At 48.0% G+C, this 15,201-nt stretch overlaps 1 protein-coding gene across 1 annotated transcript in view; it reads right to left on the minus strand.

The window, feature by feature from the left end:
• Window positions 1-3,354, minus strand: part of MAP7D3 (MAP7 domain containing 3) — a 45,572-nt gene extending 42,218 nt beyond the window's left edge. Inside the window, exon 1 of the mRNA XM_075513233.1 lies at window positions 3,083-3,354. Coding sequence (XP_075369348.1) covers window positions 3,083-3,170 — 88 coding nt within the window. The 5' untranslated portion in view covers window positions 3,171-3,354. The remainder of the gene's footprint in view (window positions 1-3,082) is intronic.
• Window positions 3,355-15,201: the final 11,847 nt, after the last annotated feature.

Consider the following 15,201-nt stretch of genomic DNA (forward strand, 5'->3'; position numbering starts at 1 on the left):
AAGACAGGATACGAGATTTTAGTATTTCTAAAGAAAGACAGAATGAAGAAAGAAAGATAGAAGAAGAAAGAAAATAAAGAAAAATTTTCTTTCTTTCTAATGAAAGAAAGAAAATGAAGATAAAACAAGAAATGTAGGCTACAACAGCTTAAATTATATGTATTTTTATTCTGATTACCCATACCACTCAAGAAAAACCTCACTTACTGGGTAAACCACAAGTAACTGACTATTCCCCTCTTCTCAAATCTTAACAAGCTCAGCAGTGCTTATGGTATTAGAATAGGAGCAAAAATTCCTCTTCATCCCTGAAGGATGAAAACAGCAAGCATGGATCACAAGAATGGAGTAAGCAACTGCCATTTATGCACTGCGGTTTCACAGTGTACAATCACAATTCATTTCTACTGTTAACTGATGTTCATGCATCACTGATAGAAATGTTAATGGCTTCTAGATGTAGTAGCAAATTCTGCTTTTTGTCATCCACCTAAAGGAAATAAGATTGGACAATTATGTAAGGGCAGAAAATTATTGCAAAGGAATCATAGAACTGACACAGCAGGCATGATTTGGCCTGCAGAATCTTAATTACAGTTGATACTCAAAGAAAGAGAAACACCTTTTCCTTACCTCAATACTAGCTTGAATTGGCAAGAAAAAGATTCTCTTTAAACTTACCACATTGGTACGGAAGTTAGTAACAAGTGGCACCATGGATTCTACACTTTCAAGGCCTAAAATAATTAATAAGCAATCAGCCACATATCAAACCAGTACCAAGAGGCTGGTAACAGAGACTGGCAGCAGGGAACAAGAACCCAGCAGTGTCTTGCAATAAGGACCCACAAAAGGAACCTAAGCAAAAGGCAACTATACAAAAGGTATACGTACGCTGCCTAGTCAGACTCCCAGAAAGGGCCATGGTTTCTCAGCAAGATGCTGCAAATTTATATTTATTGTCTTTAAACATGAGATTCCCAACCAGAAGTTCGCTGGCAGATGACTTAAGGTGCACAGCACTGTATTTGTTTTGCATAGATGTTTGTTCTCCACATTAAGACAGTGAATACATAATTGCCCACAGACCAGCAGAAACTGGGTGCAAGTATTCTAGAGAGCAGGTATTTTGGAACTGAGAAGCTCCCCACGCAGCCAAGTGAGCTTAGAAAGGCTGAAAGTTATGTCCCTCTCCAAACCTGCTGAATGGTAGCGTGGGACTGAACGAGGTTCCTCCTACCATCTTTTTTTTCTACATCTTCTCCAAACAGCTGCGGTATCAGACTTGGTTGCTGCTCACAACTTCTCCAAACAGCAGCAAATACGGTGGCAATTATCTTGCAAATTCCACTGTTAACCACGGGATTGCGAGGATGATTTCTAAACAACATTTGCTTTCCCCAGAGAGTGAGGGAGTGCTACTGACAAGAGTCAGGAGCAAACTGCAGTGGCCTGTACACTCACAGACAGTATTGCTTCAATTCACATTAGCAATGAGTTCATCTTCTAGCATGTAACTGCTAGAAATGCATTCTATGTAAATTGAAGTTTAGATTCTGGTTCAGTGACTTCCACCCCCTCAGGGAAAAAAAAAATTCAAGGTCTAGCCTTTCCAGGATCTAGGGAGGGTTTTTGTTTTTTTAACATGATTTGCATATTAGAACATGTGCATATCTACAGGGAGATGGAGCTGCCTGGTTCAAGGAACATTTCACCTCTGGTTTTGGGACTAAATCTAGGTCATGACAGCTGTCAGCAAATGTGCGTGCCCGTCTTTAGAAAAACTTAGCAGGCAAAGTATAAGTGCATCCAATACACAAAAGAAAATTCAGCAGTTCTAGCAGGGAGAATAAGGATCAAATAGACATGGTCTGTGCAGGTGAGAAGTGCTACCTTTTGGCAGATTGTTACCCTTCTGGAGCACTAGATTGTCTTAATTTTGAAAGAGAAACTTAAAGTAATTAAATAATATTTCTGACACACAACACACTGAAGAAGAAAGACTGCCAGATGAGAGTAGTGCATTCAGGACCTTTTGCCAGCACTGTTCTTTATGTAATTACACAGGTACATTGAAAACAATCAAACAAGAGGCTGTCTGAGTAGTTTTTGCACATAGTCCAGGTTAGTTTAGCTCAAACCACGATTCTCGCTCCTTTTTTTTTTTTTTAGTCTAGGATAAGAAAACGTTCACCTTTTCTAATGGCTCGCCCACAAAGCTAACATGTGGAGATGTGCCATGAAATTATGCTTGGAACATACATCATGCATGCACAATACTCATTTCAGAGTACGATATTATTAAGGACCTTCAGTATAAATAGGCACATAAAGACACTCGAGGACAAAACCAAAGCAGAGTTTCTTCGGCGCTCTTAAGAAACCAGTTCAAAAAAGTAAAAAAAAAAGAAATTAAAAAAAAAAAAATTAAGGCATTATCAAATCTGTGATTAGGAATCAATGCCACAGACTGTCCCTGCTTTCTGCACTTGGGGCTGGGAGCAGTCATCGGACACAGCGCTGGGACAAACCAGCTGCAATAGCTGCCAGCCTGAATGCAAGAGCCACCAGAGAAACCCGCAAGTTCAGATCGTCAAGAAGTGGTGAAAAATGGGAGATTCGCGTAACGAAGCAGTCCTGCAGCCGCCGCTGCTGCTGCCTACGAGCTGCGAGAGGTCCCGAGTCAGCAATTAACGCCTCGAGGCGGGGGGGGAAGGACTCGCCGCAGCCTCACAGACCCGTCCGGGCCGGCGGGCGGGGAGAGAGGCTGGGGCCGGGCAGCCCCGGCGGCGGGAGGCGGGAGGCGCGCCTCTCCCTCAGCCCGCCGCCAGCCGGACACAAAGCCCGGCGGCCTGCGGCGGCCCCAGATGCCGCTCCCGGTGCCCCTTCCCCCTCGCCCCGGGAAGGGGGCCGGGCGTACTGCGGGGCGGAAGGCGAGCGGCGGGCACCCGGCCCCAACGGCAGGCCGTGCCCTTGGGCTGCCGGAGCGCGGGGGTCCCCAGACCGCCCCCGCCGGGTCAGACCCCCCGACCCCGCCTCTTTCCTTCCCCTCCCGGCCCGGGACCGCGCTGCCCGCTCTCACCCATCTGCTCCCGCAGCCCCTTCAAGGAGGAGGAGGAGGAGGAAGAGCAGGAGGGGGGGGCCGCGCCGCCGCCACCGCCCTCCGCCATCTTCAGCGCCGGGACGCGCGACTGCCGGCCGGGCAGAAGGGGGACGCGGGAGCGCAGTGCGCAGGCTCCGCGCCGCCCGGCAGCGCCGCCGCGGGGGAGGGCAGAGCAGTGCCGCGCCGCCCGCCCGCCCGGCGCCGGCCCCTCGCAGCGCCCGCTCGGCCCGGCCGCTCGGCGGGGCCGGGCAGGGCGGCGGCGGGCGGGGCTTGCTGCGCCGGGGCGTAGCGAACCCCGGGGCTGCCCCCGGCTGCGGGGGCGTCGCGGGCCTCGAGCAGCGGTGGCGCGAAAGGCGCTTTGCTCCCCCTTGCTCCCCCTTGCTCCATCCCGCCCCGAGCCCGCCTGGGGCGGCGGATGGTGAACACGCGCGGAAAGGGGCCTCGAAGCCGTTAGGAACGGCCGCTCCGCGGGAGCCGCCGTGGTCCCCCGTGGGCCTGGCCCTAAGCGGAGGGCCAGCACCTCGGGCCGCTTCAGAGCGGGACACGGCCCAGCGTGCCGCTGCGGGCAAGGCAGATGGTGACAACTCAACTACCCGTAGGCCGGTGCGTGGGGGGGTAATTTATGGCCCCGCAACAACTGCACACGTTATCCCGCCATTAGCGATGATGAATCGCCTTCGGATAGGGAGGTCTCAAAAAGAGAGCCCTCTCGGCCAGCTGTCCTGGGTAATGAGCCATAATAAATGGTCTGTCTGTAAACTCACTTTCCCAACAGAGGCTCAAGCAAAGGGGAAGCAGGCTAAATTTTCAGACGGTGCACCAAGTTTTAGTCTCAACTTGGGTGGATCAGAGTTGGGGATGGTTCACTGGGGATGGTTCAGCGGAGTTACCTTGCTGTAGCAAATGCAGTGTTGGCCTGAAGCAATGGAAAATATGCACAGCTGGACAAGCTCGCAAGGGTTGTAGCTGCCGGGTGCTGCAGACAATTTGCTAGGCTTGAGGGGCCCGTGGTCTAAAGGTGAAGCTCATCCTGGGATTTATTGCTTCCTATGGCCGTTTAGGTTCACGGGATTAAAAAGAAAACAGCCACAAACGTACGAGTTGGGTTGTACCCGCTGCGTAACTGAGCGCTCACTGCCTTCCGACAGGGCCGAGGGTTAAGTCCTGCGTTTCAAGCACTGCTGGTTTTGTACGTGTTTCCAAAAGAGGAGTGGGGTAAGGGTGAGGTGGTCCTGCCAGTCAGGAAAAAAATTACTCAAACCCCATTGAATGAATTGCCAGATATTGTTCTATGTTAACTTGAATTTGTCACCTAGTTGTTATTTTGCTGCCTGCTTGGTTATCAATGAATTCTGGAATAGTCTCTTCTTGTTTTGCCTCTGGGTTTATGCTCTGGGCAGAGTGAGGATAAAACAGCAGCCGTGGTCCTATTAAAGGGCAAGTTCTTTGGGCCTCGTGCAGAAAACTCCCTTTGAAGTCATAAACGGAAAGTTTACCCACAGAGGGTCCATAAACGGCAAGAATGCAGAAAAAGTAGCAGTAAGATCATGTAGTGTTTCAAGAGAGTAAAAAAGGAACCTTTCAAAAATTCAGAGCAGAGCTCCATTTCAACCTGAATATTCAGACCACAGACTTGCCCTGTTCTTTGTTTCTTGTTTGTTATATTGGCTTTCCCCCCTTTAGCATGTGTGTACAGAGAATCCTTTGTCCGTTGTTTCCTCTCAGTGTTAATAGAATGCCAATTATTGTTATTATTTAAAACAAAAGGGCAGCTAAAGGGGAAAAAAACACTAAACATTCTGTGCCAAATTTCCCAAGTTTGTGTTTATAATATATAGTAATAATACCTGGCCACTTAGCAACCTCAATGTGCTTTATACACATGCTGAAATTAAAGTTCACCATTCCACTGAGAGACATTCAGGTGTTATCCTCATTTTACAGATGAGAAAACTGAATCACTGAAATCGAAGTCTCTAGTTATGTCATGAACAAAGCACCACAGCAGAAAAACCCAGCCCAGATTTCTGGACTCCTTGTTCTGTATCCATGTCTTTTTCCATCTTCCTTTCATCAAAAGCTGTCAGAAAATATCACCAAAATGGCTGATATTGATTCTCTACAGCATAAAGTACAATAGGCGTGGTACAAAAAAAAAATGGTCAAACTACCTGATAGAATGTAATCTTTATGTTTTTGCAAGCTCCATAAGTAATGTGTAGTTGTGAGGCTGTACTTTCCATATCTGTAAAAATAAAGTGCTCATGAATGTTTTGGGGTGCCTTTGAATTTTGATTAGCTTGCATATATTTTCCTTAACTTACAGAATTTCTTTAACACACTGTGCAATAAAAGGAGTCAGTGTCTATTTATCCATTTTTGTTCCTCTGAGAAAAATGAGACAATTGGCATGGGAGGAATCACTCCGCTGAAGGGAACGCTTACAAAGGGAATGGGCAGCTAAAATTAATTTTCAAATGAGCTGGTATTTTCTGTTCTTTCCATTTCAACAGACACATACACAAGTGGTCTCAGTGCTTGCAATTTAACACGTCTGATATTCTGCACATGCAAAGCTTCAGAGTAGAAGGTATAAATTACAGGAAGCGAAATAAACTTTGAGTGTTGCACACTCAGGGTATTTGTGGTGGGACAGTGGAGGCTGTAAACTTAAAATGAAAAGGCCAAGCACATACAAATTCATGAAAGATAAAAGGACCCTTGAGGTAGAAGTGGGGCATTGTCCCTTCCTGCTCTCCATACATATCCATACTGCTTGATATGCATGTCTTTTATCTTAGGCACACAGGAACTGAGCTGAGAAAATCTGCCCCAATGTGGAAAATGTGTTATCTTTTTCTCTGATGAGCAGTTAGGAATGTTTGAGCTAATGTTTCAGCAATTGTAACTGTAACTTCCATCTTATATCACGTTTAACCTTGTTTCTCAGATTTTCAGTTCGGTCATGCAATTACTGCTTATGCATTTTTAGTGGAACTTCATTAAAATTTTGGCCTTGTGTGGCTTCAGCAGCACTTGCAATCATCTTTCAATTTTGCAGCATTTGCAGATTTGATTGCAGTAGCTGATTTATTCTAAATGATTAAAGACTGTCCTTTTTTCCATTGTCCCTGTGGAAAAACGAATAATTTAATTTTACAGTCATTTCTTCTGTCCTTTTAGTTTTCATGTGATAGTTTCTGACAAATCTTTAAAAAATATTTCAGGCCAAATCACGGATGGGTGCATATTGGCATGATGAGATGAAAATCAATAGAGCCCTGGCACTGCATGCAATTTGAGATTCCAGGGGTTTTATACTATCCATTTCAGCTTAAGAAATACTGAAATTAGTCGAAATAATAGTAGCTGAAATTAGTCAAGTAGAAGCTTGCTCATGTGATGACCCAGATAAAAAAAAAAAAAAAAAAAAAAGCTAGTTCAGAAAATACTTAAGCCATTGGTAGATCCGGGAGGGTGTTAGAGGAAGAAGCACCCACCCATTAATCTATTTCTTACCCTGTTTCCTAAAGTATCCAGGGTTACACAGTATTAGATGTTGTGCTTGAGTGGACTTAGTCTGAAATCTGGTATAACAGTTTTTATATCCTAGTGCAAAAAACCAGCCGCCAGATTTTCTGTGAGCCTACAGATGCTAATCGCTTTGATCATTGAAGTACCTAATAGTAAAATGTTCATGTGTATTTGTCACAGAGGCACACTGAAAGGATCTATCCAGAAGAAACCACTCACCACAGGAGCTGAGGGCACTCAATCCCGGGAAGTTTCCTCAGGCAGCGTCCCAGCCCGAGGGGAGAGGTCCTGAACACAGGCCCGCTGCTCCGAGAAGACCACGCTCAATGGATCTCCGGTGGTGCCCTATTGATACCCTGGGTGGGATCTGAGCTGTGGTCATAATTGGTCATGATCTAGAAGCTTCTCCAAGCCAAGGACCTCACTGGCAGTGGACCCCGCCTGGTGACCAAGGGCTCCCGCCTCTCCTGCTCCCCTGCCGAGGTGTGTACAGGGCACGGCAGAGCACAAAAGGCGTGAAAAGCCGGTGATCGCCATGCCAAAAGCCCCGATCGGAGGGGGGTGTGAAGCGTACCTCTCACACAATCCAGCCTGTGACCACAGTCATGATCTGACCGGTTTCTCTGGAGTGGTGGTACAGTCACCTCTTGCCTCCAAAGTTAAAAAGGGGCACAGTGTTGCTGAGTTTAACACCCACTGTGGATCATCATTCTTTCGGTGTCTTTCAGCTCTTACCAAGGTATTGTTAGCAACCAACCAGTCACCCTACAATAAACCATCAACCATATAACTATATCCAACATTATAGCAACAATTAACAATAGCAACAGGCGAACATATGAGCACCATCCTGGGGTTGTATTGGGACATCAAACATACGGCTAGGGTTCTGGGGGGGAATATCAATTGCATGGGTCAGTTTTAGGGGCATGTCAGTGTCACAAGTGGGATTCAGGGTAGCATTAGTTTCAGGGGTGGGTTTTAAGGGAGTGTACTTCACGGTGGACATGGATTTCATTATGGTGCTCTTAAGGCAGCTTATAACAATACAAATTACAACAATCACAATTATGATCATTAGCAAAGACTGAAGGAGGCTAGTTAGCCACCCCGACAAAGAAAACCCAAATGCGTTAAAAACTTTCCCCAACCAATTAGTCCCTAGTGCAGTAGCCATTTCTCTTGTGTCTTTAGCTCTTCTTTGTCTTATTCATCTGTTCTTGTAGTGGCACCAAAATGTTTGGGATGTGGACGCAACAGTCGTCTACCGATAGATTCAGCCTTCTGCATATGCCTTTCTCCTTCAATAGGATTAAGTGTAACACGGCTTGGTTTTGAATAGTCATCTTGCCGTTTTCTTGTAATTGATGGTTTAAGAAGCCCATGCTGTCATGTGTAGAGTTTCTTAGCACTTCTAGCTGTAGGCTCAGCTCTAGAATAGAGTGGCTGTTTCGCACTGGAGCGATCCCCATTCCAAAGATTTACTCTAACCACCACCCAATCCTCGTTGGAGCATTTTCTCACCCCTTCTGTACATCCCTTGGCACGTGATCCCATCACTGCCGTGGTATGGGCCCTTCCCGGTAGGTAGGACAGAGGGAAAGCATGGCTAACGTGCAGGCCAGTTTTGGGATAGTTGGGTGTAGCCAGGAATACAGGCGGCCATCAGAGCACGCCCACACTAAATTAGGAGGTGCAGAGAAAAAAGATGTTCAGCACGAACCTGGAGTGGTGGTGAGGGGACAACAACAGTCTCTTTTATGGCAATTTAGGACAGATGGACGTGAATAGCTGGTGTTGCTGCATAAGCAGCCTTGTACCAAGACTTCTTGGGCTGGTGGATATAGGCACAACACGGGCATCTTATCTATATTCCTACACCCAATTTCCGTTTGGCAGTCCCAGAGTGGAGATTCCCTTGCTGGGTGTGCCTTATCTTTTCCCCCATACCAACTAGTGCATCGGTGTACCTGGCCCATGTGCAATTGAGCGGGCAGTCGAATGAGTTGTTATTGCACGCGCTAGGGCATTTGTTACCGTCTCTGTCAGGATGTTTGATACACCAAGAAGCATTCAGTGGCTCAGTATACACTAGTGAGTGATCATCAGCGTTCCATAGTTCAGTGGTTCCCCATGGAACTTCGGGACAGGGTGTGGTGCTGTTGATGCTCCACCCCGTGGCTTTATGGGTCGGTTGGAAAACGTAATTGCATTTGGCATCCCATACCGAACTAGGATTTATTGTGCCCGGTGACCAACTATAAATGATACGGGTATAGCCTATGTCTCCTATGCTCTCCCAGAACTTTCAGCTGTAATTGTTACATTGACCCCATGTTAATTCAAGGGCTGGTGATATGTTGATGTCCTGTACAAAAATGGGTAAGGAGTCCCCCGCTGACCTGTGGGTGGGTAAACAGACTGTTACCGATGTCAGGTTCATCATTTGCGCAGATCCTACCATCATCTTTGCCACTATGTTGTCATCCAGGTCTGAGTCATCCGCATTGTTGTTGTTGCCATCAGTAGGATGAACAGAATGGTCCATCCCTCCATTGTCCTGTAAGAGACTACAAAAATAAAAGGGCCTCGATCCCCTTGGACTGGGCGAAAGCCCAGAAGAAGCCTAGAAGTCAGGGATTATCCACCAAGCATTAATACAGTGGGTTTTTCTGCTCCCACCCAGAGCTTCCCAGGCATATAAGCCTCTGGGTTTTGCCAATGTCATGGGTACAGTGCCAATTTGAGGTAGTTTTACCATTACAGGTTGGCCCACATACATCCATAGTGGGAACCGGTTCCTTTTATCATCTGGTATAGGGTCATTGCCCGTTAATGGTCCCGCAGGACAGAACGCTCGCATTTTGGGGTTACCATAACTTCCCCAGCAGTTGTTAACAATAAAGACCACTTGTGGTAATTGCCTGTCCCAGCTGTGGTGTGAGACATCAGCATGTCTTTTAATGAAACCATTGGTCCACTCGACTGTCCCATTCGCCTGGGGATAATATGGTGTATGGAACACCCATTTGATGCCTTCCCCTCTAGCCCAGTCTTGCACCACGGTGGCCGTAAAATGCGACCCATTATCACTTTGAATGCACTCGGGGGTGGGTAAAACACTGAACCATTCACGCAACACTTGCACTGTTTGGTCCCCAGTGGCAGCACTGACAGCTGTAGCCACCAACAGCCCTGAAACCACTTCCACTCCTACCAAGATGAACTTCTTTCCATGAGATGGTTTTAATTGCCCAACACAGTCAACCTGCCAAGTGCTCCAAAGGGCTTTGCCCTGTCTGATGTGCTGGGCTTGGGCTTGGTTCAGGTGGTCGGCTCTAAGCCTCATTCGGCATTGTGGGCAGGCCGTGAGGGCTGCTTCACATGTTGCCATAGACACTGGCCACCCCCGAGACTGGCACTCATAATACAGATCTGTCTTCCCAGAGTGGCCTCGTCTGATGTGTAGCCGCTCAGCTAGCTGTTCCCACTCTTCCCGTGTGCCATCAACCACTGATTTGAGCTAACTGGTCAGCCTGTTGGTTCCACTCAGCAGCTGGAGTTCTACCTTTCGCATGCCCTTTCACACAACCCACTCTCAAGGGACGTGACCTGCCTATTTCCTATAGCCTCTGCCCATCCTCAGCCCTCCAGACTCTAGTGCCACCCACTTCCCACCGGCTGGATTCCCATTGCATATCCACTCGGTGGCACCCTTGTGAGTTTCAAAAGAATCGGTGCGAATTGTGGAGGCACCTCCTTCCGCAGCTGGTAAGAGAGCACGCGACTGCCCTACCTGAGCACTACCTTCCCCCTCCTCTGTCACTGGTGTTCCGGTGGCAATTCCCACTGCTGCTGCCTTGTGCTGCCACTTCGGCCCCGCTCGGCGGGCTGGCGCGTCGGTGAACCGCACCCCGTGTGTCTGAATCTGGGGTTAGCTGAGGCGCCTCTTTAATTGGAAAGGGCTTATAAGGCAAGCTTAGCAGGGCTGGGTCAGGGTTTACGGGCTGTTGAAACTTGGAAACTTTGGCAGTTTTCCTTCTATGGAAACTTCTCCTTTAATGGTGACAATTGACTGACTCCCTCCAAATAGGCAGACCATTCTCGTATTGTGGCCTTCTGTGCCACTCCCTCAGGAGGGGCGACCCCTTAAAGATTGAGTTTAATAGAGGGAAAGGGCCTTGCACAATAATGTCCTGTGACGCACGCAATCTGTCCACCTCCTTAACTGCCCTGGTGAGTGAGAGAAGCCCCTTCTCCCACTCCGAGTATCGCTGTTCAGTTTCCTTGAATGAGGTGGAAGAAAACACTAGAGGTCTGGCCGGCCCTTGCGGTCCCTTTTGGAATACGCCACAACAGGAGGCATGCTCCGCAAACCCCCATTCCACCCTCAGCGGGTCTCGTGGGTGTAGCGGGCCTAGTTTCTGGTAGGTTTTAAGTTTGTCCTTTAGGACATTAAGGGCCTCTGTATGTCGAAAGGTCCAATCCCATTTCCTGTTCTTTTGAAGCAAGTCATATAGAGGGCGGGCAACTACCAAAAAATCCTGGTATTTCCTCCAGTACCCCAGTGTGCCCAATAGATGTTGCAATTCCATTTTGCTATTTGGGGTCTTCGCCCTCTCAATGGGCGTTAGGACATCATCAGGTACCGTGATAGCTCCTGCTATCCACCAAGCCCCTAAGAATTTGATTTCCTGCCCAGGACGTTGGCATTTAGAAGGTGGAATATCTAACCCGTTTTCTGTCAATAAGTTCCAAATAGTTTCGACTACCTGTCCAACCTGTCCCCTATTGTCTCTACCCACCAGGATGTCATCTATATATTGGTATATGTGAACGTTAGATGGCACTTTCACAGTGTCAAGGACTGCAGCCAAGGTGTTATGAGCGATAGTGGGAGAGTGTTTGTACCCTTGCAGAAGCCAATCGAAGGTGTACTGGGTCGCCTCCCAGGTAAAGACAAATTGGGATTTGTCCTCCTCTGTTAGGGGAATCATGAAGAACATGTCTTTGACATCTAAGGCAGCCATCCATGGATGGGCTGCTGCTTGTATTGCAGTCACCACCGAGGTTATGTTTGGGATGGCAGCCGTTAGTGGTGGGGTATTGCTATTCAATTTCCGATAATCAATAGTTAGTCGCCACCACCCATCGGGCTTGCGAACCGGCCAGACTGGGGAGTTATAGGGAGAATGGGTGTGGGTGACTATTTGCCTTTTTTTCAAGATTATTGATTACTTTTGTGATACCCCGTTTCGCTGCGCTTGGCAAGGGATATTGGGAAACACAGGCTACTTTGGAAGGTGGCAGAGCAGGAGCGGACTGCAAGGTCCTAATGCGAGCTGCTCCCACTCCGCGGCTTCTGAAACTCCACAGGCCGCCATTGGGCAGGTGCCACTGCTTACCCGCTAAAATATCAAACCCCAACATGTTTCCCTTATAAGGGCTCAGAGCAACCTCCACAGCCGTCATCTGCCTCTCCCCAGGCAGCCAAAACCGGGTTCGGGCTAAAGGGCACCTTTCTGCTGCACCCGTTACCCCTATTATATTGATGACTTTTCTCGATGGTTTGATTCCGAGCTTGTCGGCTTGCTGCTTGTTTAGGACACTAATTTGGACTCCTCTGTTGATCAAAAACTCTAAACTTATCTGCTTCGGACCAACGGGGATACGTACATAGGGTTCCTTAGTGGCGGACCATTGACAGGAACTTACCAAGCGGGTTGGGTGGCCTGAACCCCAAACCACGACTTTTAGTTTTTTAGTTCACTTAATTCCCCTTGCAAAGATGCGAAAGGGTTAAGGTTCTGCCTCCCGTCTTGGGGGGCGGGGGCGCTGGCATCTCCTTTAAGTTCCTGGTCTTTCCGTCCAGCAATTCCACTAGCTTCCTATATGCTTGGTGGCCTGCTCATGTAACAGCACTCGAGGCACCCCCAACGCTAATGCCTTCCACCACAAGTCGTTCCACTCTGATCCGCCAGCTCGATCCGACTTGCTTCGGAAGGGTTCAGACTCCCTTGGCGGGGGGGGGCTGACCAGGACAAGACTCGAAGCTGGCTTGCCGGACCCTTCTGCTCCCATCTGCATCACCACCTGGATCCATCCACCCCATGTCACACCCGTGGGTGGCTATACTATGCAGTGTTTCGGCCCATGTCAGCACATGCGCAGGCGGACTGGGGGGGTTCTGCCAATTGCGTTCTATGGCCGTCTGAAGTCTCTCTCTAAGGGACTGGACATGTATTTTTAAAGCATCTGGTAACCCCCTAATGAGAGGCCTGAGGTGGGCAGGATCTACCGGTGCAGCCATTGGTATGCCTTGCTGCTCCCTCTCATACATCACCTGTATACAAGCAGCCTTTTGTACCCCTTCTGCCAATTCCGACAATCCCCTTATCCGAATCGTAATAGGCTCCCCTCGTTCTTTGGGGTCTATATTGGGCCAGCCCAGTACGCCACCTGAGAAGTTATAGACTGGTCGCCAGCTGGCCCATTGCTTAAAAATACACCGGGTCCCCAAAACCCTTGAGTCTCATCATCACTCAATAATATCCGATCACCTCTGGTAAGCAAAACACGCCATAGATATTCCGTCTCTGTCTCACCTGGTTTGTGTGAAAACTTAACTTGCAAATCACTGAGCTCAGGTCCTGTCCATGGGGTGGTACGGACAGTAGTTCAGGGATTCCCACCCCGTGAGTCCATATGCCTCTACGTTTTGATAATAGATCTTACATTCCTGTCCTCTACCTCATCCATTTCATCAGCGCTAGCTTAATCAGAATCTCCCCAGATGTCCCCATCCCAATCCTCGGGATCTGTTCCCACAATCAACTTCCGAATTTGGGCAATGCTGGGGGGCTCTTTTGCTTGGGTTAACATAACATAGATCTTCCATTCTAGCAAACGCGTTCGCTCTCTCTCCCATTGTAAGTCTGCTTTTAAGCATTCGATCTCTAGTTGACTCTCAGAATTATCCTTTTCCACCTGCCTAAAATACATGTACTGGTCCTGCGCTTGCATCAGGCAGGCACCCAGTATGGCACACATGGTCCCTTTGCCTCTGCCATCTCGCTTGCTTCCACGGCATTTCTCTGTCCTTTCTACAACAGACTCAGGTTCACACCACTTCTCCTTCACCCATTCCACTCCTAAGGGAGAAGGGTCACAACCGTGCCTCCGTAACAATCCCTCCATCAACACTCTGCTTGCTGCGTCAATTATAAATGTCACGGAGGTACACTAAAACTAGCTCAAACGAGGGACAAGCTCAAACAACTTTATTTCACAAAACAGCCAAAACCACACAACAGAAACCAATGAGAAACAAGGGTAAACCGAAACCAGTCAACACTCCAATAACATCTAACACAGGTTCGAGGTGTCAGTCAGGTATTGCTACTACACGGCAATCACACCAGAACGGTGCTCCAAAGCGCGCACACACCCCCTCACAAAGGGGGAAACTCTCTCTCTCGTGGGTACCCAGCAGATAGAATCGCTCACTGGGAGGGGGGTGAGGGCTCCCTCAAGGATCTATCCAGAAGAAACCACTCACCACAGGAGCTGAGGGCACTCTGGCGGGAAGTTTCCTCAGGCAGCATCCCAGCCCGAGGGGAGAGGTCCCGAACACAGGCCCGCTGCTCCGAGAAGACCACGCTCAATGGATCTCCGGCGGTGCCCCATTGATACCCTGGGTGGGATCTGAGCTGTGGTCGTAATTGGTCATGATCTAGAAGCTTCTCCAAGCCAAGGCACCTCACTGGCTGTGGAACCCATCTGGCTCCCGCCTCTCCTGCTCCCCTGCTGAGGTGTGTAAGGGGCACGGCAGAGCACAAAAGGTGCGAAAAGCCGGTGATCACCATGCCAAAAGCCCCGATCGGAGGTGGGGTGTGAAGCGTACCTCTCACAGTATTCAACTTAATTTATGTCGGAGTCTCACTGAGTAAGAGCTAAAACATGAAACCAGGAGGATTAGATGTATCTATGTATTTATATCCACGCATAGGATTTTGAAAAATTATGAAAAAGTATTTCAAAATGTTCTAAATCCAAAAGCGTAAGACATATGTTGTGACAGATTATAGTGGATTTCCTGTGGTGATTGTAACTGCCATGGCCAATGGAAAGAAAATTAGTGGCGTGAAAATTACTGTAGCCATCCAATCTTCTTTCCAAATGGGCTTTAACTGCACATTCTTGATTATTACTCAACTGCTGGGACAAGTACCTGCAACAGTCTGTTACTAATACATCTATACTCTGAGGGCCTCATTTCTCGGTCTTGTCTCAAGTTGACTTGTATTTATCTGGGTGAATAATTCCTTAGATGTAGAGTTACCAGACTATTGCTTAATATAAGAGATACAGAATCAAGCCTTTAGTTTGTCCTTGGTCCAGTATGTTTATTAGTTACCTGGATGACAGAATGGAAAGCATCCCTATAACATTTGTATGCACTGCTGATACATTAGAGGACAAGCTTAGAATTCAAAATGAGCTTGAAAGTTAGAAATGCAGTCCAGGAGAAAATGAGGATTCATAGGGACTGATGCAAGACAAAA

The sequence above is a fragment of the Mycteria americana genome, chromosome 10 (genome assembly GCF_035582795.1).
Source record: "Mycteria americana isolate JAX WOST 10 ecotype Jacksonville Zoo and Gardens chromosome 10, USCA_MyAme_1.0, whole genome shotgun sequence".
Lineage (NCBI taxonomy): Eukaryota > Metazoa > Chordata > Aves > Ciconiiformes > Ciconiidae > Mycteria > Mycteria americana.